This window comes from Octopus sinensis, linkage group LG8 (genome assembly GCF_006345805.1).
Source record: "Octopus sinensis linkage group LG8, ASM634580v1, whole genome shotgun sequence".
Classification (NCBI taxonomy): Eukaryota; Metazoa; Mollusca; class Cephalopoda; order Octopoda; family Octopodidae; genus Octopus; species Octopus sinensis.
In genome coordinates, this window is record NC_043004.1 from 61373340 (window position 1) to 61397410 (window position 24071).

Genomic DNA, 24071 nt, shown 5'->3' on the forward strand with positions numbered 1-24071 from the left:
CATTTTCATCTGTGTAGACTGGATCACTGTGAAAATGTGAACTTCATCAAGGGAACAAAAATCCATCGCCTTGTTCAGTAATTGAACCCGCAAAGTATGATCATGAATATGATCACAAGCCCACAATCAAACACCATTTTCGATTAATATACTTCATATCAATTTCATGTTTTCTTTGAGAAGAGACTGCTACCATTCGATCCACCATTCTCTTATGACGATCACATATTTTGTTTACTCTGGATGATATGTTAAATAGCTCCATCATCTTTCATGAAAAGAAACGAAATAGTATATAATATATGATAGAAACAATAATCAATCGATTGTGATTTGAAAGGGATATATCTGCTATCTTTGATAGATATATATTTCATGGACAGGATTCTCTTGAAGAAAATCCATCTGAAGCTGATGGATTAAATGACTTGTGGTGAGAGGCAAACTGATGCCAATTAGTTGAGGGAGCATTTTCGTGGTGAGGTTTAGACTATATTGAAGTAGTAGTAGCGCTGTCCAAGATGCAGGAAATGCACTTCATTTAATAAACTGTCGGAAACACACATATTCACTGTCCGTAATTATTTTATCTGACCTAGAATGATTACAGTTAAATTTTAACCCAATAGGGTTTGATGCGTGGCTGTACAAAAATGAAACTATATATTGTCAAACAGTATAATATTTCGTAAAATAAGCATTCGAGGAAATGCTTAAAAGGAAGATAAAATGATATTCTGATACACAGAGATAAAGAGAACCATATAGTCGATCATGGAAGAATTGGTAATTAGACTGTAATTGGTCGCATTTAAATACCTTGCAGTTATTGCATGCTCTGCTAGAATATTCTAAGTAATATAACATTGAACAATTTATGTTTTTTGCTTTTCCTATAATACATGTGTGATAACCAAACCAACAGTTAGGAGCTGGTTCCGAAGCGACAGGTAAATCAATCACTTCGAATGTCCCTTACTATGCACATTTAAGGGACCCCGAATATGACGAGCTGCTATCACAGGTGCTGAAACAGTTCGACGTTAAACATTCAGAGGTAAAGGAACAAATAGATGAACTTTCGACTTTCATCAAACAACTAGGAATTGTAAGTAAAAATGTGTGTTTTTTTAAAAATTAATTGCATAAGCTACGTTTGGCCTAATTACTAATTTACATTGATGAAGGTAGACGCGCTCACATAAACGAAAAAGTAATAGATGCATACATATTTCGATGTGTGCCTATGAAATTAGTTTTGAAACCACGCTGTTAAGAGTTCAGTCCTATTCTGGAGTATCTAGAGTAAATACTTGTTCTGGAGCGCCGGATCGACCGTTGATTTGTGAATGAATTTTGTACAGAAAATGTGTAGAAGCATGTCCTGTAAATGCGTGTGTATGTATATTTTGCGGGAATTTGTTGTTGTGGTGTGTGTGTGTGTGTGTTATCGTGTCTGGGTGTTTGTGTTTGTCCCCACATCGCTCAACAACCAGTGATGGTTTTCCTGATCTTGTGATGATGGAATTACTACCAGAAAGTTTCCGACCAAACACTTTAAAGGTGATGTACCAGCATAACAGCATGCCATGACTGAAATCAGTAAGGAGAGGCACGTTCACGCGCACACACACACACATATTCACACACGCACACACAGACACGCACGCACACACTCACACACAGACACACACACAGCACGTACATACATGCGGACACACGGACACACATAAATGCACGCACTCACAAACGAAGTAGGCTGTCATCGCTTTGTTGTTTCCGGATCAGATTCGATTGCCTATAATCATAACAAAGTGTCTTTTATCGCGCCTGAGGTCGATAGAAGGCCTCTGACTGATATTGCGTAGGTTGAAACATGATAGGGTGTGCCTGTATATTCTCATTTCACATCCTGTGCCGTCGATCCGGGTTCAGCATTGTGACGCTTACACGGTTTTGTGGCATACTTAAGCTCTTACAACTTGTGCTAGTATCGGTTGTGTTCCTGTGTCACTCTTAGGAGCGGGCGGGCGCGTGTGTAACACTGCTGTGTTTGAGTGAAGAATGTGTTTAAACATGAATATGCTCTGTGTTTATTTGCAGGCATGTATATGATCGAGTGTGTGTGTCCCTGTTATCAGTTGGTGTCTGTATATGGGGCGGGTGAATAAAGTATGTTTGTATATGAAGTTGATATGTGTGTGTATATTCGATGGTTATACACACGTATACGTATTTAAGGACCCTTGTATATGTGTGTGATGCTATCAAAGGTACGAGTCTGCTGTATGGGAAGTATGTGGTCGACGTCGATAGAGGATAAGGGCTGACAAGAAGTTGGGTTTGGGACGTGTTGGTGCATCAGTATATACAAGCAATTATACGTGGGGGAGGGCAGTTAGAGTGTGGCTGCTGGTGTGTGAGGAGTGTGAAAGAGTGTATGAATGAGTGCATGCGCATTTGTGTGTGTGCACGTGTGTCTAAATCTAATTTTATAAGCACACTTTTAAATGCAGGTGCATAATGTAGTGTTGTGTAGGTACTAACAATAATAGAGTAGAGAAGGTGTGTAATGGTTAAAGAAGGTGGAATTGGAAAGTGGGGGTGTTTGGTGTGTGTAAGTATATGTGAAGGTAGTTTTAAATTCAGAGAGATGACAAAATGAGTCCCTTAGAAACTGGAGAATGAAGCTAGAAAATAAATGACTAATCACCATGGCTCTGGGTGGTATTCGTTTACATATATATCTATCTTCGAATTTTTTTCTGCAGTTTAGGTAGATATTGGTGCGATGTCAAAGGAATTTCTTGTCATTTATATGTTTATATTCTTTTAATTATTTACACTAGATAAAATGGCAAAGTCGAGTCGATGTTGATGACGTACCTGCAATGTATCATCTGACTACACTTGGAGAAATAGCTACGAATTACACATCGGTAGGTTACTCGTTTCATAATACATTCTGTATTTGTATTCACCAGTATACACGTCCCATAAAACTAAAACTTATTATACATGTGCGTGTTTGTGTAAGAATATATAATGCCTAATGTTTCATGAGTTTATATATACATACGCATGTATATGTATAAATTCGTTTATACGTATAGGTGTACATAACTCTAAATATATGTATGTATATATCCATCCATTCATCTCTCTCTCTCTCTCTCTCTCTCTATCTATCTATCTATCTATCTATCTATCTATTTATCTAAACAGAAAGATAGATAGATATAAGATATCATTTTTTACGAGTGTCCGGCATTCCCCATGATAGATCGCTAGTCACTACACACTTTATTTATTTTCTTCCATGTTTCCTTCTGTGATCCTTTCTGTGGAAGAGCGTAGGCTCGAAAGGTTTCCCCCCTATATGTATATATATATATATATATAATATATATATATATATATATATATATATATATATATATATATATATATATATATATATGTATATATATATATATATATATATATATATATATGTATGTATGTGTGTGTGTGTGTATGTGTGTGTGTGTGTATATATAATATTTTTCCGTTTATATATTTGTTTTGCAAGATTCTTCATGTGAAATCGTGTGTTGAAACAGATTTTGTTGTATTTAGGAATGGTCATTTTGCCAGTTTAGCCAATAAAAAAAATAACACCCACTATATATTTGGTGTTAATTTGCTTCAGGTTTAATTTATTTTTTACATTAATCTTAATCTTATTTCGGCCAGAGTTCTTTCGTCACACTTATGTGACCTCATCTGTGGTCCTTGCTTTCTTCTTTCTTATTTGTGTGTCTCTCCTTACTAACGGTCAGCCATTTTGTATTTTGTATACACAATGCAAAAGGGAACGCCAGGTAGGCCTCCACCTCTTCTCCTTAAATGCTCCGGATTACAGACGACTATTCGGAGTAGGCACATGTACACGAGCCATTTTTGCAACATCCACCCACCTTTCAACAAACTTACTGGGGCAGTACTACACACTTTACCCCCACCTTACTTTTCAAGTTAAACTTGAAAAAGTCGATGAGATCTCGACCGAAGTAGAAAGTGACTGTCTTCTGTCCATTCAACCTTGTCCACCACACTACCACTTCGACTATAGCCACCAGGCAGAGGAAAACTGCTTTTCCGTCCCGGCAGAAAGAAAACGGCGGGGTGATACTCACAGTGGACACGAATGACAACCGGATCCGTCCTACACGTAACACCAACTGTTCGACAAAGCCACACAGGTCAGTAATGCACGGACACTGGACGAGTGCATGTAGGAGAGTTTCATCTCACTGCACACACCTCGGACAGGTCCGTCTCATAGGACTTCTACGTATGTAGAGTTTGTCTCGAAAGTTCTCCAGGATAACCAGTTAGTTGATCCCTCTCGATGCCCAGATTTTCCCCGAGTTTGTCGACGCTCTGTCCATCCAATAGTCCTCTATAGAATTCCACAGTAGAACTTCCACCAACAGCGTTGCTCGACAGGCAGAATGCTGTGAGCGCTTGCTGACACTCTAGGTGCCAAGCGCCCTTTCTTGGTCTGCGCTTGACCCAGGACTGTAGCTTCAATGAGACGAACCGCGGAAAGTCTATTTTGACGAACGGCAACCACACCTGCTTACCTGTAAGGAAACGCTAGAGTTGTCGTAGCCTCAGTGCATGTCTGCGCATCATTAGTCACGGCATGCCCAGTTCTCTACCTGGCGGTTGTTGACAGCAGATGGACCGCCTGACGTGAAGAACACGTCCCTTCCATAATAAGTGGAAGAACAAGCTCTCTAAATTTATCAAGCACGAAGTGGTGCATAGGTCGACAGTCAGGCGGTAGTAGATGGCGGAAGCAATGTACGTATTCGCCCCCCCCCCCCGCCTGACCCTTCAAGGACAGCTTCCTTTCTGCCCATTTCTGAGTGAGAACGGCTATCCTGCTCTTCACTCCACCTACGTTCTTGTCTATTTGGAAGTCTGGACAAAACCAGACCCCGAGGAATTTAACTGGTCCTTCCGTCCAGCGCACTAGAACGCTGTACTGTACCCTACAACGCTCTCTAAGTGCCGAGCGGCAGGCCCACCGACTTCTCCTATTTGATCATTGCTCCACTCCCCCTAGAGCAGTGCCGACCATCCCATTACCGAGATGTCCGATACTATTATAGTGACGTCGTCCGTGTAAGACGACAGGAACCTTCAGCATCCTAGATCATGCAGGATGCCCCTCAAAACGTCCATCTTCTGCAGCAACGTCTCGACAGTACGTACAGAAGAGTTGAGAGTGGGCCTCTCAGAAGAGGTGAGAATGAGCCAAATCTCGAGTGACTCACTTGCTGACTCGTTCTCTGAAAGCTTGGCACTTCGAGAAGGATGCGTTCAGCTTCCAGTTTCCGGAGACCTGTCTATTCGTCCTATCTATGTCGACCGGAGAGATCACAAATTTTTTATCTGTGTAGCTCGAAAAGTTTGAAGAAAAGGAAAAAAGAGCGGGGTTACTTACTGCCCATTTATGGGTGAGCTTGGACACCCTCGTCATGACCTCTTCCTAGTTCCAATCTACCAGGAGATCAGGTCGGAACTTGACTCCGAGCACTTTCACCGGTCCCTCCATCCAGCAACATAAGTTGCTTCTTGTCGATTTACATTTCCAAGAGCCTAGTTTTAGACCTACTGCCTTGTCCTGGTTTATATGTGCTGTTGTGCATTCTCGATATTATATCTAATAATAATAATGATAATAATAATAATAATAATAATAATAATAATAATAATAATAATAATAATAATAATAATAATAATAATAATAATAATAATAATAGTGATAATAATAATAATTATAATAACGCCCTGAGGCAGTAAAAGCCAGTGGCTCTCGTGGTTTGTGATTTTAACTGATTGGAAGTGTTATCAAGTACATCGTTTTGTCTTGATATAAAAGATGGGCTACAGCAAATATTCTGCTCAATACCACAGATTTGCTTGTCAGTTGTTTAACCTTAACCAGTTGAGCATGTCCCTTTGTGGCTTATGATATGTGCATCTCTGATCACGAGCAGAAGTAGTGGGGGAGCATCATAGCCATGTGTTCAGAGGGACACTTTGGGGTTTGAATAATTCACCTCTGGGAACATAGGTGGTTCGTTCAACATCCTTAAACAATCCTAATTCAATTACTTTTTTTGCTGGATGGTTTACTCGACCAGAAGCAAATTCTAAGTGGGCCCCACCTGCAAGGTCACGTGGTGTTAATTTTGATATGAGATCACCATGTCGTGCACATATGGTTGTGATGCATGTGCCTAGTGCACTCTTATCAAACGATTAGTCGTGATGGGTATACAGGGCTTCGTATATTTTACCCCAGTGTTACTGTGATGGCAAGCACTTCTCTCTCACTCTATAATAATAATAATAATAATAATAATAATAATAATAATAATAATAATAGTAATAATAATAATAATAATAATAGCCCTGATGCAGTACCAGGCAGTGGCTCTCAAGGCTTCTGATCTTAACTGATTGGAGGTGTTATCATGTACATTGTTTTGTCTTGGTTTAAAAGATGGGCTACAGCAAATATTTTGCTCAATACCACAGATTTGCTTGTCGGTTGTTTGACCTTAACCAGTTGAGCATGTCCCTTAGTGGCTGACGATATGTGCATCTCTGATCACGGGCAGAAGTAGTGGAGAGCATCATAGCCATGTGTTGAGAGGGATTCTTTAGGGTTTGGATAATTCACCTCTGGAAACATGGGTGATTCGTTCAACATCCTTAAACAACCCTTATTCAAGGACTTTTTGAGCGGGATGGGTTACTCTACCAGAAGAAAATTCTGACTGGGCCCCACCTGCAAGGTCATGTGCTGTTTATCTTGATATGAGATCACAATATCGCGCACATATGGTTGTGATGCATGTGCCTGGTGTACCCTTATCAGACGGGTAGTCATGATGGGTATACTGGGCTTCATATATTTTACCCCAGTGTCACTTTGATGGCATGCACTGATCTCTCACTCAATAATAATAATAATAATAATAATAATAATAACAATAAAAACCTGGATTTGCCCCATGAAAAAAAAACTGGTGGGAACACAAACCACCTCCAGTGCTTGAAAATAACCATATCTCACTCCTCTGGAACTTCATCATTCAAACTGACAGAAAGATAGATGCAAATAGGCCAGACATCATATTGAAAGACTTCAGACAAAGAACATGCCTCCTCATTGATATGACTGTCCCAAACGATATAAACGTATATGTCAAGACCTACCAAAAACTGAGCAAATATAACGATCTTGAAATAGAAATCAGCAAAATGTGGAACCTGAAGAGTAAAACAATACCTGTTGTCATAGGTGCCCTGGGAATGATAGCAAAAGGAGCTGATTGCTTCCTAACTCAGATAGCAGGAAACCCAAAAATGGCAGAAATTCAAAAGATAGTGCTCATGGGAACTGCTCATATCCTACGCAAAATACTTTCTATGCAATCTCAAGTTTTAAAACAAGCATAATTTTCGGTTTTTTTTTTGTTAGACATTTACTAGTACAACACTAAATACAAAACCAAATATATGGTACACTAGGCATAACAACAACATGAACTTCCTACCTGTTGTCTCTTCAGGTCTCTGGGTGAGACTTGGAGCCAACTTGTACAAATATAAAGCAAAAGTCAAACATACAATAATAATAATTATAATAATAATAATAATAATAATAATAATGATAATAATAATAATAATAATATGGTACATCACACGTATTGAGAAGAGCATTGTCGATGTGAGAACTGTTGCTGCTCATGCATTTTAATTTAACTTAAAAAAAAAAATTTTAAATGAACGAACTACTGAGTTTGGTTTAATGGCCTACCAATGTATACTCTGAGTTTCTTTGCCCTAGGAGTCGGGAAGACACTCGGCAAGAAATGGAAGCAAATTTGAAAGAGGAAAAAAAAAGTAATAATAATAATAATAATAATAATAATAATAATAATAAGAGCACTCACAGTGCAAACCTCCACCAAGGCAACACCAATGTCTGCCCAACGATTAGTCTGAGGTGATGTTTAAAAAGAGAATATCTGAAAGTAACTCGACTGCTCTCACAAACGAGAATAGTGAAACTGGATCCACTGATCTCAAAAATTAAGCAAAACAAGATGGAAAAGTAAGCCAGAGTTTTTCTGGTACCTAATCGAGCCTACTAGTAGCTATGGAAGGTGAAGGTGGGTGTGCGGACCGTTTTTGTAATGCTGTGTGTGTGTGTGTCGTCTGCAGTGGGAACAGGGACAGTTATCTCTAAGAGGGCCTAGTTTCGTCTATCCACTGATATAGTATCTATATGGCCATTAAAGTCATAGAGCAAAATTTATCCGTGCATGAAAGAAAACGGAAAGGACCTACATACGGTGATCTTAAGTGAGGTTTAACAACATCGTTGCGCGCAAACTGTGAGTCCTAAAAGTATTATCTTCCTTGTAGGTAGAGTTAGAAATGCAATTGCCAGGAGATTTTACGTAAGACATTTTAAACAGGAGCAATATATTCAAAATTGATAAAACTAAAAATTGTCGAGGATAAACTAAATTTATTATTATTATTACTGAATATGTTAGTGTTATTTAATTTCTGAACTATTTTGCAGCCGTTTGTTTATTACGTTGATTTCTTTATAAATCAGTTTCTACTAAGATAGAGACGCGTTTAAAATTAGAAATCGAGAAACGAAAATAAAACTTTGGAAATAGCAACGCTGCCATAATTTACGAGGAGACCATGATCATGCTTTCAAGGGAGATAATCAGAAAAAGACTCGAAAGTCAACGTAAGAACGTAATACTTCAGGTAAAGTAAAGTAAACATAACAAATAATCCAGAATCCTTGTCCGGTACTGGGTCGATTCCAAAATATAATCTGTCTGTTTCAATCACAAGGCCAAACATCCCTGAAAGTTTCATCCGAATCCATCTCGCGGTTTTTGAGATATCTTTTCCACGGTCAAACAAACAAACACGATGGAAAACAATACCTACGCTTTAGCGAAAGCGGTGGCACTACTACTACTATGCTACTACTACTACTACTACTACTACTACTACTACTACTACTACTACTACTACTACTACTACTACTGCGACTACTGCTACTAATGATAATACTAATAATGGCGAAGACAAGCACCACCAAAACCACTATCGTCGTTACCATGACAACCATCATCATGGTCATCATTGTCACTACTTTCAATATCGTTAGGCAGGGACAGTAAACACTTACAGTGATAATAGTTAAATTTTAAAATTAAATAAAAAGAAAATAATAATAGAATCTTAGATAATTATACTTGTTATTTCCCTCATAATTATGTAATTAACATTAAAAACTGTCTGTATATTTAGTTTCTAATTACTAAGTAAATGCACGTTTCATAATTTCATATTTCAAATTAAAATTAAATTTCAATGTAAATTTATCTCCTCGGTTATTTTAATGATTTTTCCAAATTTAAATAATTTTCGTATAAAATTATTTTCCATTAAATTTGAATAAAGAAATTATTCTCAAATTAATGACCAAATATTCACCACGATTTGAATATAATCAGGACAATAACAACACCAACATTAGAACGTTCTCATTACTCCTTCTTTCTTTTATTTATTCCTGGAATTTTGTTTGTATAATTTTAATCATTCCGTCCCGATTTCATGCATTCTCACTTTTCCTCTACGCAAATGTTTCTTGCGCCTACATCTTACTATCTATTTCCGCCACTGAATTAGGATCATCATTACTATCTCTATGCAGTTGCCACGCTCACCGCTGCTATTCTTAAAATTAAACAATCTCTCTCCCTCTCATTATTTTTATTACGGAGGAAGATAAAGGTGATTAAATAACTAAATCTTAGTCCAATCCTAAAATAGGACACCGCAATTCACCAAGCAATCGATATTTTTTCATCGCAACACATACTTATGCAATATATATAACATATGATTATATATGTGTATACTAACTAAGGTTTTTCTCGTTTTTCGAAACGTTTGAAGAAGATTTCTGTGAAGAAATCAAAGCATAGTTATTATGAAATGATTGTCCGTATATGTTACTTACTTCGATGCAAAGATAGTATGTGCTAACTGTTTAAAATAAAATACACAAAGGAAAAATGATATAATATACGAAAATTATATTATACATCATATGTACAAGAATGCATAGCCACATAAGTTTTTTTAGTGCGTATATATATATACAGGGTGTCCCAGAAGTTGCACACCAACCTGGTTTTTTAATAGAATATACCCTTATTGATTTCCAAAACACTTTATTGAAATTAATTGCTCAAATTGGGCACCTAATACTATGAAACATGACGAGAAAATATAATAAAATAAAATGCTTTAATTATATTAAATGAAAACCCAGAATAGTGCGCGACTTCTGGGACACCCCATATATATATATATATATATATATATATATATATACTTATATGTGTGTGTATCGGCGCAGAGGAGTTTCTATCGTACGTAGATAGCTTACCAAACTCATGGTACCGGGTTCAGTCCAATAGCGTGGCAATTCGGGCTAGTATCTTCTACTATTACTTCGGGCCTTGTGAAAGAAGCCCGCTGTATATCTATCTATCTATCTATCTATCTATCTATCTATCTATCGATCTATCTATCTATCTATCTATCTATATATCTATCTATCTATCTATCTAAATATATATATATATATATACATACATACATACATACATATATATATATATATATATATATAATATATATATATATATATATATATTGTGTGTGTGAGAGAGAGAGGGAGAGTATCTGTGTTTGTCCCCCGCCATCGCTTGACAACCGCTGTTGGTGTGTTTACGTCCCCATAACTTATCGTGTCCGCAAAAGCGACCAAGAGAGTAAGTATTCGGCTTAGAAATATAAGTCCTGGGGTTAATTTATTCGACTAAAGGTGGTGCTGCATTGAATTGACTGAAAGAAATAGAAGAAAATAAAAAAAGAAAAAAAGAATATATATCCATGCACACGAGTAAGTACATAAATGCAAAAAAGGTGGGAAAATAGTACTTGTATACGGAAGGTAGATTTACATATATTTTTATCAAGGCTGCAAAAACATCCCGAAAATCTGTTGCTCAAACTTTCATCGTCCCGCTCGTCGGACTGTAATGAGCAAGACTGGAATAATATTGTCATGGCACATATAATACATCATTTCATATAATCCAATTTAATGAATAAGCGTTTGGATTTGATTGGCTAAAATATTAAAGAAAAAGACATTAACGAATTGTTCTTGAGGGGGTGGGGTTGTAAATTGAACAGTAAAGTATGAATATATTATATAATATCTGAAAATCTTCAGTGAGGAAAGAGAGCAATACATATCCAGAGAGCGTTAATTAATGATAAATAACTAATAGAGGCGTAAGCATTGTGTTATGAATTAAAAAAAAAACATGCATTGAAGAAGTTCCAGGTTGCAAAGTCTAATTATGATTTTTATAGTACACTAGCAGTATCGCCCGGCGTTGCACGGGTTTGTAAGGGAAATAACTATATAATCATTTTTAGGGATGTAAATAATAATAGCCTTCTCAATATGGTTAACCACAAAGGGGGGCTGTTACTGTATCTTTTTACGTTCAGAGATTTAATAATACATTTTTAGAGAGTTACTTCCCTTATATATGCCAATAATGCATTAAAAATGGGAAAAATTGATGGTAATTTTTTTTTAAATCGTAGACTGCTCGTAGACGCGCGCTAATACCCAGAAGGGCTTGATATGAATCACGACTATAAGATACCCGGTTTTGGTTAAACTGCACCGCAAAATGTGGGAGTAGTTAGGAATCTAAATCGTAGGAGACAGACAGCACGCAACCTCACTTTTATATATAAAGATATACACTCACACTGGCATGGGAGGTAACCGCCCCACGACCGTCTCTAGAATCACAAGACGAAACCTAGACATATTTTCTAAGCATCATCAGTATTGATTAGTCAACCGGTCGATGATTTCGTTATTTTTATCTGCCGGTATATATATATCTTTACCATAAAAACTTACAGCTGATTTAGCAAAATTAGCCGTAGTTAAACTAAAAGGGAATATGTATTACATTTCGCCTAACTGCTTCTATTGATGTTTGTTGAATTTAAGAATAGCAGCGGTGAGTGTGGCAACTGCATTGAGATAATAATGATAATCCTATTTCAAATAGATAGTAAGATGTAGGCGCAAGAAACATTTGCGTAGAGGAAAAGTGAGAATGCATGAAATCGGGACGGAATGATTAAAATTATACAAACAAAATTCGAGGAATAAATAAAAGAAAGAAGGAGTAATGAGCAGGTTCTAATTTTAGTGTTGTTGTTATTGTCAAGATTACCCTCAAACCGTGGTGAATATCTGGTCATTAATTTGAGAATAATTAATTGATTTAAATTTAAATCAGCCATAAATATTTATGGTAAAAACCTATATAGAGGCAGACGGAATTAGCCGAATCATCGACCGTTTTAGTAGTTACTACTAACGATGCCTAGAGAATTGAAGAAACCATTTGTAGTGACACTAGAGAAGATCATGAAGCGGTTACCTCTCCTGTCAGTACATATATATATATACTCACAGATATAAGTATGTATATACTATACACACAAACGCGCGCGCACATACACACAAACACACACATATATATATATATAAGGTAAGGGAATAGGAATTTGCAGTCAGGTCAGGTACGTTAAACCATTGTGATACAACCACATTGAATGGTAGGTAACATTCAGAATCGTTTAAGATAAAGAATCATAAACTACTTCATTCGATAGATAACACCTGAGTTCGCTTCAGTTTGCATACATAGCATATAATCAAAACAACACAATGAAGAAATAGTGAATTTCTTTCTTTCTGAAGAAAAAATAAGAAGCAAATACTTTAAGAAGTAAATTTTGAAAATGCGTATACCTCTGTTTACCAATATGATAACTTAATTACGTATATAGTTTTCTATGAAAACTATTCCCAGCCTTGGATTTTATATCTCATTCTGTTAAATATATATATATGTGTATATATATATATATATATACATATATGTATATATATATATATATATGTATATATATATATGTATATATAATGCTAATACACGACCTACATTGGACTCCTCATTCGTATCATTATCGAACCTGGAGCTTAACTATAGTCTGTCCATAGAATTTACTCAACATTGCCTGACATATTTGAGTCTTTTGACACCAATGCCTCTCATACCCTACATATATATATATATATATATATATATATATATATATATTATATAATGAAGAAGTAAATGGCATAGTTATCCGCTTTTTAATGGAGCTCTAATTGAGCTTCAGGAATATAAAATTATGAATGAGTGAAACAATTTCAAATGTTGGTATTCATATTCATTTAATGTTTCAAGGTGTCGAAATTCTACACAATATACGTATATGAGACACGATAAAATTTCATAAGAATTTATAAATATACAAATATACGAGGATGTTTAAATATTTAAAAATTTAAGTTCATAGATGTACTTGCGAGGTTGAATGTCCGTATTAGAATGAAAGGAGGGTAGATAAGAAAGTTAATATTAAATGATTTAAGGCTGTTTGGAGTAGATATAGGTTGATATTGGCGAGCTAACTTCAAACATAGCAATTATCTATAGTTCTCTCACGAGAGTTAAAGGATTAAAAAATGGGCTCAAATTTTAAATGACATGAAAAATTTTGAGAATTCTTTAAAAACGAATGCTTTGTCGGACCAAACTGTTCATGCGGATGATATAATTAGAATTAAACTTTAATTCTTTATTGGGCACGAGGCCTGAAACAAAAAGAGGACGGTACATGGACAGAGAAGACAGTACACGTGGGGACATAAAATATAAAACGTGTAAATTATCTACAGAAATCTTACGCAGTCTGTATAATGTAAGGATCTAAATTTGGATATTTTAGCTCCGGGGGCAGGGTTTCGCACCTAATCTTATCTCGTGTTAGATGTACAAAATTTTTATAGTACTCCTTTGAAAATTCGTACCTTGGTATGTCTGCTATAATACACTTTGTCTCAGGTGGGTGAAAATTAGATAGCTTAACCCTAGTAACATTCTTGAATCTATCTATGGTCTTGTCCATTGCTTTGCTGATTCTGCAAAACACTAAATAACCCGTCTGTTTTGTCGGGGTCCGAACGTCTGTAATTGTCTGCTCGCTAGGAGTCTCCGTGAAACTTTTTTCTGGGGTCGCTAGTTATGGTGTGCACTGAGTGGGTGTGTTGCTGTCCGTAGTTGCTGCTGTTTGTTGTGCACTGCTTCTCTTATTCGTTTTCTTTTAACCTTTAGGAGACGAGCCACTTTTTCCTCACTTCCTGGTAATCTAAATGTACTCTTACTCGGCGTTTGTTTGTTTCAAATCGCCTGTATTACGATTATCTTCTGCTGTACCCTCGCGGTCAGGCTGGACCTGAGCTTCCTTCTCTGGTTCTTTTTCGTTTGAGGTCACGTCCTTTTGATGCGCCCATTCTGGCCACATCTATAGCAGTGGGGGGTCTCTCCTCCACTGTTATGATCAGCTTTCTTTCGTCAGGCAATTCAGTTACTTCGGGCACTTCAATTAGGTTAGCTTAAGTTGCTTCTACAAGTAACTTGAGTCCATAGCCTGGCAATTCAGATGCTGAGTTATGGTTGCTAGTATATTTTGTTGATATTCGTTAGTAGTTGAGAGGACAGCTGCTGTTATCCACTCCTCTTTCCTTTCGGTCGGAATCCTGCCAATCCTCACTGTAGATACTCTTTTTCCTAGTTAGGCGTGCAGGAGTAGCCATTCCACAGTTCTTATAGGTACAGTGGAGTGTTTTACTTCCTCCTCTACGGAGGCAAATCTCACCACTGTACCGAATTTCCTTCCTCGTGCGTGGTAACTAATGACTTCTTTTATACCGCTCAAACCCCCCTCGATGGTCTCCTCCGGATTCACTTCCATCTTCTTATCAGACAGGTGAAGGGTTCTGTATATAATCATGCATCTGCTAACAACTCTTCTGGAGGGGTCGACTTCGCTTTGGCCTCCTCCTTTTTAGCATATACCATACGTTTCTACAACTTTTCGAACCATTACTGCTGTTATTTCTAAGGTCGAGTCTATTATGGGTCGCAATTATAGATCCTAGATTGGGTGTGGTTGAGTACGATAATTTAAGGCAGGATGTGAAATGATATTTATGACCTAGTGGGAAGTTCCTATCGATAATCCTAAAAAATAATTTAGAGAGGTTTCTGACCTGGGGTTTAGAGAACAATTATATTCAGGACTCTCTGTACCTTTCAGTAAACGTTGCACTTTCGCGAGATTAATGTCTTCTTAACACGTGAATAAAACACGTATTTCTTTACATTGGTGTTATTTACTTCTCTGTTAATCACGCTTTAAGTATGCATTAAATTTGCGAAAGCAGCTGAAGAGTAATCTTCAGTGAATTGTTTACACAGTAACTCTTAGACCTGAGTATAAGTGTCCCTATGTCATTCAATGTATTTACTTCTCTATTTCAAATGATATTCAGATATATTTCTGTCGTCACAGGTGGAGTGTCGATACATATGCATACATATCAACATAGTGATTTGTTTCAAGGATGTATTGTGTGTTTGGTACACAAATATGTATATATATATACGTACGTTTTCTTTACATCTATATGGTTATACGTGTTAATCACTCCATAAAAACCTGTTACATGTCTCTCAACAAAATTATTACGGAGCTATTGAGTGAGAAATAAAATATACTCGAAACCACATTCTTAGTGAACCGAAAGTCTTTAATGTTAAACAAAAATAAATAATATATAACTGTTTGGTTCACACGAATGTCTCTTCTCACTCCTCTTGATCAAATAAATTAAATAGAAAGTGAATATACGTACTTGAAATCCTGTCACCGTATTAAATGCATTTTAAGCTCAAGGTATTATCTATTTGGTAATTTCAGTTCCAGACTTTTAAAGCTTAAAATCCAATGATGACAGTGTATTTAAGTGAATAAACAGATCGGAATCACAAAGGTACGACGAGAACGATTGCGTAGGTGAAACAAAATATGTTGTTAGGCAATTAATTCATGCACGAAACTGATTTAGTATTTCAGCCTTTTCGACTATCAAGAGAATTGTCGAAGATGCATCTAATGCTATAATGGTGTGCATTAACATCAAAGTAGCATTTCTATTATTTCCTATTTTCATCATCTTATTCAGGTATTCTCTCAATGCAATCAATGAGATATCCTAAGTGAGCGACACATGCTCACCTTTCTGTATAATGTATATGCATGTATAAGAAGTATCTATGAAAATATACCTGACTGTATGCAAGTGTATGCATGCGTATTTTTGTAGCTGGCTATGTATTTATATAAGTGTATACATAGGCAGGTTTTTATATATATATATATATATATATATATATATATAATATATATATATATAATATATATATATATATATACATATCATACATACATACCTACATACATACATACATACATATAGAAAGGGTGGGCCAAAGTGATGGGACATATTTTAAATGCTAGTATCTTGGGTTATGAAATTAGAGACATAGAGAACCAAATATATTTTTTCAAAACTGGTATGCAAGAGTTCAAAGTATCTAAGATTTGAATATGACATCCTGGAGATGGTCACAACCACGAAGTTAGCATTCACAAGCAATCTTTCTCGTAGCAAGCATACGCAGCTTTACATATCAACTAGAATGGATGCAGTCTCTCTACGGATACTTTAGTTTCGCTGCTGTTTGGCGCCTTATTGCGTATACTGCATCATTGTGCTACTACCACAGGAAATGGTCCACGTAGGTTAGATCAGGTGATCTGGATGGCCATTGGATATTTCCAAATCTCGAAATGAGATATCGGGGGAATCGTTCTCGAAAAATTGTCATTAAGTGTCACGTTAAATAACTAGTGGCCCCATGTTATTGCATACGTATCTGTGTCAGGGTAGGCCTTTGTAACCCGGAAAAGAAGAATGTCTCCAATATATGACTGTAGCGTTGAGCAGTTACTGTTACAGACCCACCATGGGATGATCCTTCTCATAAACGTAAGGTTGAATCACACATGCTTAATTCATTGCACACCACATTGTAACCCTCTTACTGTGCAATATGCATTTCGACAACAATTTGAGGACCTTCACAATCCCCAAACCTACAATTTTGTTTATTAACATAACCAGAAAGTTTAAAATGAGATTCATCTGATGTGATCAAATGATGGATAAAATCCTTTCCCTCCCTGCACATATTGACCAGCCAATCACTAAATGTTTTTCCTTCCACCTTACCTGGCGGAAATAATTGCTGCACTAGCTGTACCTTATACAAAAACAAGTGTAGGTCTTGTTTTAAAATCCTTCTGCTACTGGTTCACGAAATATTCAACTGTTGTGCCAATCGACGTGCGGACATAGAGTAACATTGTATAATAACGTTCCCCATGCTTTGGCAGTTCTGTGCATCACAAGACGTTTGAGGTCGACGTGGGTTTTTTTCCTTCTCGGTATCGCCTGTCTAATGGATGTTTGTAACAGCACGGAGAATCAAATTTCGGGATGGTGCCTTTCGCTTTCCACAATGGTGTCGGTATTGTTTTTCTTTTTTTTTGGATGCAAGGATCGAACATTGGCTGGCAAAGTAAGCTTCGACCACATATTCTCTTTCTTTTGGAAGTCCACGATATTGTGAGCGCCACCTACACCAACGACTTATTAAAGATTGTAAATCCGTAGAACTTCTGTGTATCAATTATGTAATAGATATGTCGTTTTTATAATCCAAGATACTATCATTTGAAACGCATCCCATCATGATGGCCCAACATGTATATATGTATATATATATATATATATATATATATATTATATATATATATATATATATATATACTGGGTGTAGCGAATGCATTGTCGTCTAAATTACGCAAATGAACACAACATTAACGTTTCATTTTAACAGATATTTACCAAAGTTAACATAAAGTTATCTTGAAATACTAAAGACTAAATTTATTCGATAAAATCTCCATTGATTTCGGGCTCTCCTGCAAATCTTCCCGATGGTCTCCTTGTTCAAGTTGGTGAAAGCTGCCATAAACCCTGCCTTCAGTACATTTTTGGCGTTACAAGGATATTTGTTTTCCTAACGCTCAACTGCGCACCCGTTGCAGTCTTGGAAGTTAGGTGGTCAGATATTATAGGTGATGTGGGCACAGAAATTGTCTGAAAGCCATGACTGGGTTCTCCTGCTTGGGTTGCATGGTGCAGTGTCCTGTTGCCAGACATAGGGTTTTCCGGCAACCACCCTCTTGACACAGGGCAGCAGTACCTTCTCCAGACCTCGGTTTTGAGTTTGATGCCGTTTGAGAAGATGAATGGAGGCATAACTTTGCCATCACAAGTGATTATTCCAAGCATCATTATGTTGACTGGATGGGTCATATGTATCACTGCCGTTACATGTTTTTGGGGACACGGCAATCCAACGGTTGTTCTGTGTGTGCAATATCTGATCCTCGCAGAAATGCAATTATTGCATGTACAGTATGTAATTATTGAATTGGAAAATAATTTTGAATAGAAAAAGCCGAGAGCTGACCTTACAGACTGCTTTGGTCCTTTGGCACAACGATTGCCATGTATGTATGTATGTATCTAATGTTTTTCACGCCATGGGAATTTATAAATTTCGAAAGAAAATGACATGATTCAAATTTTTAATTGGATTTTCAGGTGCACATAAGAATATTAAAAATGGCAGATTATATTGAGCCGTAAAACTGTTTTGAACGGAAAAATATGTAAGATTGCTTTTCGGACTCGAACCTGCATTTCCAGTACACACGACACTACGCGAACTTTAGGCTAGTTAAAATATATTTGTGACATATTTTAACTGCTAACGGGCAAATTCAGTGCAGTTACTGTGGAGAAAGCGTCTCTCTGATGATGAAAAGCTGTGAAAATATGCGGCCTCTTCAGTGTCGCTATCTATCAGGAATCGCAGACATCGGTGTTTCAAGATTTTCGACTCTTCTCAATGGGATACACCTAAGACAGGTAACTCTGAACAAACTCATAAGGCAATATATTTTTACCATAAAAGCGGTGTTTTCTCCATGGTAACTACAGTGAATTTGCCTTTTAGTAGTTAACATAAGTCACAAACATATTTTTACTAACTTAATTAGTGTTTATGCCTAAACACTAATTTCCGCTAACATTTCCTTATTTACCTCGATCGGGCGATATACCAGCGTAAACTAGTCAACGTTGCTGACTAAATCTTACAAAAAGCTATTGCTTTACAAGTTTGTTCAGAGTTAAATCTTTTAGGTTCATTGACAAAAGTAAAGAAAAAAAACCCTCCAAATATCGATATTTCAGATTCCTGATAAATGTCGACACTGAAAAAACAAGGTGTTTTCACACATTTTTACCATACAAGAGATATTTTCTCCATGGTAACTGCTTTAAATTTGTCTTTTAGTACTTGAAATGTGTCACAAATTTATTTCAACTATACTACACTTTGCATATATATATATATATATATGTATATATATATATATATATATATATATATATATATATATATAATATATATATATATGTGTGTGTGTGTGTGTGTGTGTGTGTGTATGCATATATATATATATATATATATATATATATATATATATATATATTGGGGAACTCATATAGCTATCATACGTTGACGATTACAATCTAGTTAGTCATTCTGAAACATGTCTGCAATCTCTTGTATTTGCATTTGACTCGGCCTGACTATCAACTTGGAAAGAATACAGGTGTGATGCATCAACCTGCATGTGGCGTTGTTTGTAAGACCCCTAAACGTTTTGTTAAGAGTAAGTTATTTCAGGTTGTTGTTTCTTTCATCTACCTTGGAACCTCTGTACTAAAAGATGGGAATCTGGATCCAGAACTACATCTGCAAATGGAAAGGGCAGCACAAGCCTTTGGTGACTTGGAGACACGTGTCTGGCGCCAGCGACATATAAAAAATAATACAAAGTTGGCTTTTTACAAATAATTTGTGTTACCATCCTTGTATTCTTTTGAAGCATCATGTTATGAAAGACATTTTAAATTGTTAGAACAGTTCCACCAAAAATTACTTCATCGCATTTTAAAAATTAAATGCAGTTCTTTTTCTCCAAACGCAGATGTCCTTGCACCTGCAGGCATCACCTCAAAGCTATAATTCTGAAAGATTAAATGTGATGGTGTGGATGTATTGTTCGAATGGCGGATGAAAGCACGCCCAAAGAGTTGTTTTATCGTGAGCTTGCAGAGGGGAAACGCTATCGGTGTTAACCTAAAGAAAAGGGTTAAGTACGGCATAAAGACTAACATGGAGTCACTTCGAATGAATGCAGAGGACATAGAAACCGTTGCTTTGTATCGAGATGGATGCCGAAGAAAAGCGTAGAGTGGAGTGAAAGAGTTGGAGGAGGCCAGGATAACGCATGCCAGACTCAAGAGAGATTTAAAGAAGAATGTTACGATCGAGAAGGTGAATCACAATGACCCTTTTGTGTTCACATTTTATGACAGGCCATGCCTTCCTTTCGCTGGGCTCAAATCTCATTTGCGATCCCTTGAAAAACGAACTTCTACCGACTATTCTGCCTATATGTATGTGCACACTTTTCAATGTAATGCATGTCAGAAGGTCTGTAATTCTAACGGAGACCTCAAAAGACATTTTAAGATCCACAAAGATCACAACTTAATTGCAAGTCTTGGTGGTCCAAATCGGATATGCAATCTTTTTGGGTGTCTATTCAAAATATTGGTTTAAAAAGCCACATAAGATGCTATGATAGTTCTAAGGCTTTGCCTCTAGCCCTGTTGTTCCTTGTCCATGTGCGTATATAGACGTGTGCATGTACTCACACTGTGCGCGCGCGAGCGTGTATGCGGGTATGTATGTGTATTTTTGGTGAATGTGTGGGTGAGCATGTGTGTGTTTCAAGTGAGGCTGGATTCTATATACTTATAGACGCATGTGCGTAGGTGTGCGGGCTCGCATGTGTAGGTATAGACATGCGCGCTTATGTGAATAGTATTAACATTTTTACTCCCTTATCTGTACTGCGTCCCCTAACTTAACGGTCATTTTAATTGCTCTTTTGTCTTACTAACGGTCAATCACACAGTAATTTCCGTTTCTTTAACGGTCAATTTCATAGCATTGTTTCGATGACCGGATAACTGTAAAGATAGTGGCATGGGTTTCCGCCCCGACATACCAAACTCCGAGTTTTATCATGGCTAGATAAATTTCTCTATTTGCATGATATGGAGGTCTCTTCCATTCTTTTGTTGCCTTACCCTTTCTATCAATACGCACACATACACAAACACACACACACACACACACACACACACACACACATACACACACACACACACACATACATATATATAATTTTAGAAGTCAATAAGTGGGAATCGAGAAGAAAATTAAAAAGATACTTGGTTCATTATATTTGCATTACAGTTGGGAAAGTACTGCAAATTAAAAGATAAAAAGATAAACCGATCAGATGCCATGATGGTTATAAGGCCTATGTACAGGAAATGGTCAAACTTTTCAAAAGGAATAGAAAACCACCATATATATATATATATATATATATGTATATATATATAAATATATTGGTAGAGTTGTTGTTCTATATATATATATATATATATATATATATATATATATATATTTATTTATTTATTTATTCTCAAACGCGCGAGCAGGATAAGTTATCCATACATTGCAGAAAAATGCACCGCCGGCCAGCCATGAGACTGTAACTCACATTTCTGTGATTACGCATCAAGTGCTTTATCATTAAGCTAAACTGCCCAGTAACGAATTCTTCTGCAATTTTATAACTTATAAATTTAGCTTCATAAGACGCTAATGTTAAATTCAACTTATGATGAAAGTAAACTAAGTTTGTTTTAGAGGCGTTGAGATGTATTGAAAGATACAGATCTAACCTTTTTTAAAAGGACATACCTATAAAAAGGAGTAATGAAAGAACAGGAACAAGTATAAAAGGAAGTCCATCAACAAAATAACCCCTAAAATATCTACAAAGATATTCTACATATCTTTTGATATAACAATATTTTAGAATCATCAAAAATTGTAACTTTTAAAGATGTAATAAGCAGTATATTGTTAGATCGGTTTAGGGAAAATAAACCTGGCTGGCATCAAGATTGTTTCTAACGATCCCTTATGCAGATATTATAGAAACATATATATATATATATATATATATAAGTATACATAAAAGTGTATGTGTGCCTAATCATGCATCTGTTAAATGGCTGTTTATGAAAATATGTAACTGAACTAGGCACACATATACAGATAATTACTCACATCTGCCTCTCAATATTTCTGTTCAGGATAAAACTACAAGTCATTTTTCCCAGGTAATGTTCTAATATGACAGATATTTTTACCCTGGAGTTTTCATGTGCTCAAGTTATTCGTAGCTTGCGCGCTCTAGTTACCTCTCGTGTAATTAGTAGAAGAAATTACATTGGCCACAGTAATGGCTTCTGAACATATTGGCGTAGAAGAAGGAAAGCATCCTTAACAGCAAGCTCACATGAATGGAGCCAAGGAGTAAAAAAAAAACCCACTGTACCGGACTAAGATTTCCACTGCTGTAAATATAACGGGATTAGACCCCATAACAATGAACTAGAATAAATACCGCAAATCGTTTCGTTCTATACACTAACAACTCGAGAAAATACATCAGCCACTCCCACATTCTCCTGCGCTCCCATCAAATTCGTGTTTCTATATTTGAAAAGAAAGTAACGAAGAATAAAACAATGTTAACTTCATGCTAAAAGCTTACACATTTTTATTTCTTCCTTTTATTTCCCCTTCAGGTAGTCTAAGATATATTTTGTCAATTCTGAATCGTAGTTAAATGTCTGAAACATTTTTTTATGTTTGAATTTCTTCCTTCTGGTTACATCAGAAATAACTCCAAGCTAAACAACTAAATTTTACATTTCTGTATTTGTTTATTAGTCGAGTTAATAAAATGATAATAGAAAGAAAAAAAGAAAATTCTATAACCAGCAGTATCTCTGCATCTCTTAAGTCTGGTGAATGAAAAAAAATATATAAGAAACGGAAAACATAGAAAAAAAGACCAAATGAGTCTCTTGCTCCAATCTGCTTGAATATAATACCGAACAATGCAGTGTGGGTAAAAAGATCATTTCGAAATTCAGTTCTGAGATCGATTCAACCTCGTGACAACAGCTATTTTACCACGTCCACGTGCTCGCCATCTGAAAGTTGCGCAGACCCTAGACTGCATTGTTTGGTATAATATTGCAAATGAGATTTTAGCAAAAGTCCCTAAAGTCCCAAAATTCACTGAGGGATTTCATTTGTGAATAACTCAATTAACCTTACAAATAATTGTATGAAATTTAGCGACAATATAAATGGCATAATGGGAATGAATATGCATGTGTCAGAGTTTGAAACACCACTGCATCACTTATGAAAATGACATCAATTAAATGGCAACTATTTTCGTGCTCTTTCCAAAGCTTGCAACATAATATCCTCAAAAGTAAAAGATCCGGTCTAGTCAAGTATGGGGAACCTGAAGGCAAGTTGACGTTGCCGTAGACGGGAAATTATTCTCTCTTCAAAGCACTGCCGTGGTAACTGCATTGTTTCCCTTGCGGTATGAGAAGTTGCTCCATCTTCCTAGATCCATATGTGTGTCTACTTTGAATGGCTGGGAGCAGAGAAATTTGAGTCATGGATATCTGAAAGAGAGGATTTAGGTCAACAAACCAGAAACCCTAGTGC

General features: G+C 36.4%; 1 protein-coding gene across 1 annotated transcript in view; it reads left to right on the forward strand.

Moving 5' to 3' along the window:
• Positions 1 to 24071, forward strand: part of LOC115214824 (membrane metallo-endopeptidase-like 1) — a 267550-nt gene that overhangs the window by 216756 nt on the left and 26723 nt on the right. Inside the window, exons 7-8 of the mRNA XM_036505151.1 lie at positions 926 to 1108; positions 2850 to 2939. Coding sequence (XP_036361044.1) covers positions 926 to 1108; positions 2850 to 2939 — 273 coding nt within the window. The remainder of the gene's footprint in view (positions 1 to 925; positions 1109 to 2849; positions 2940 to 24071) is intronic.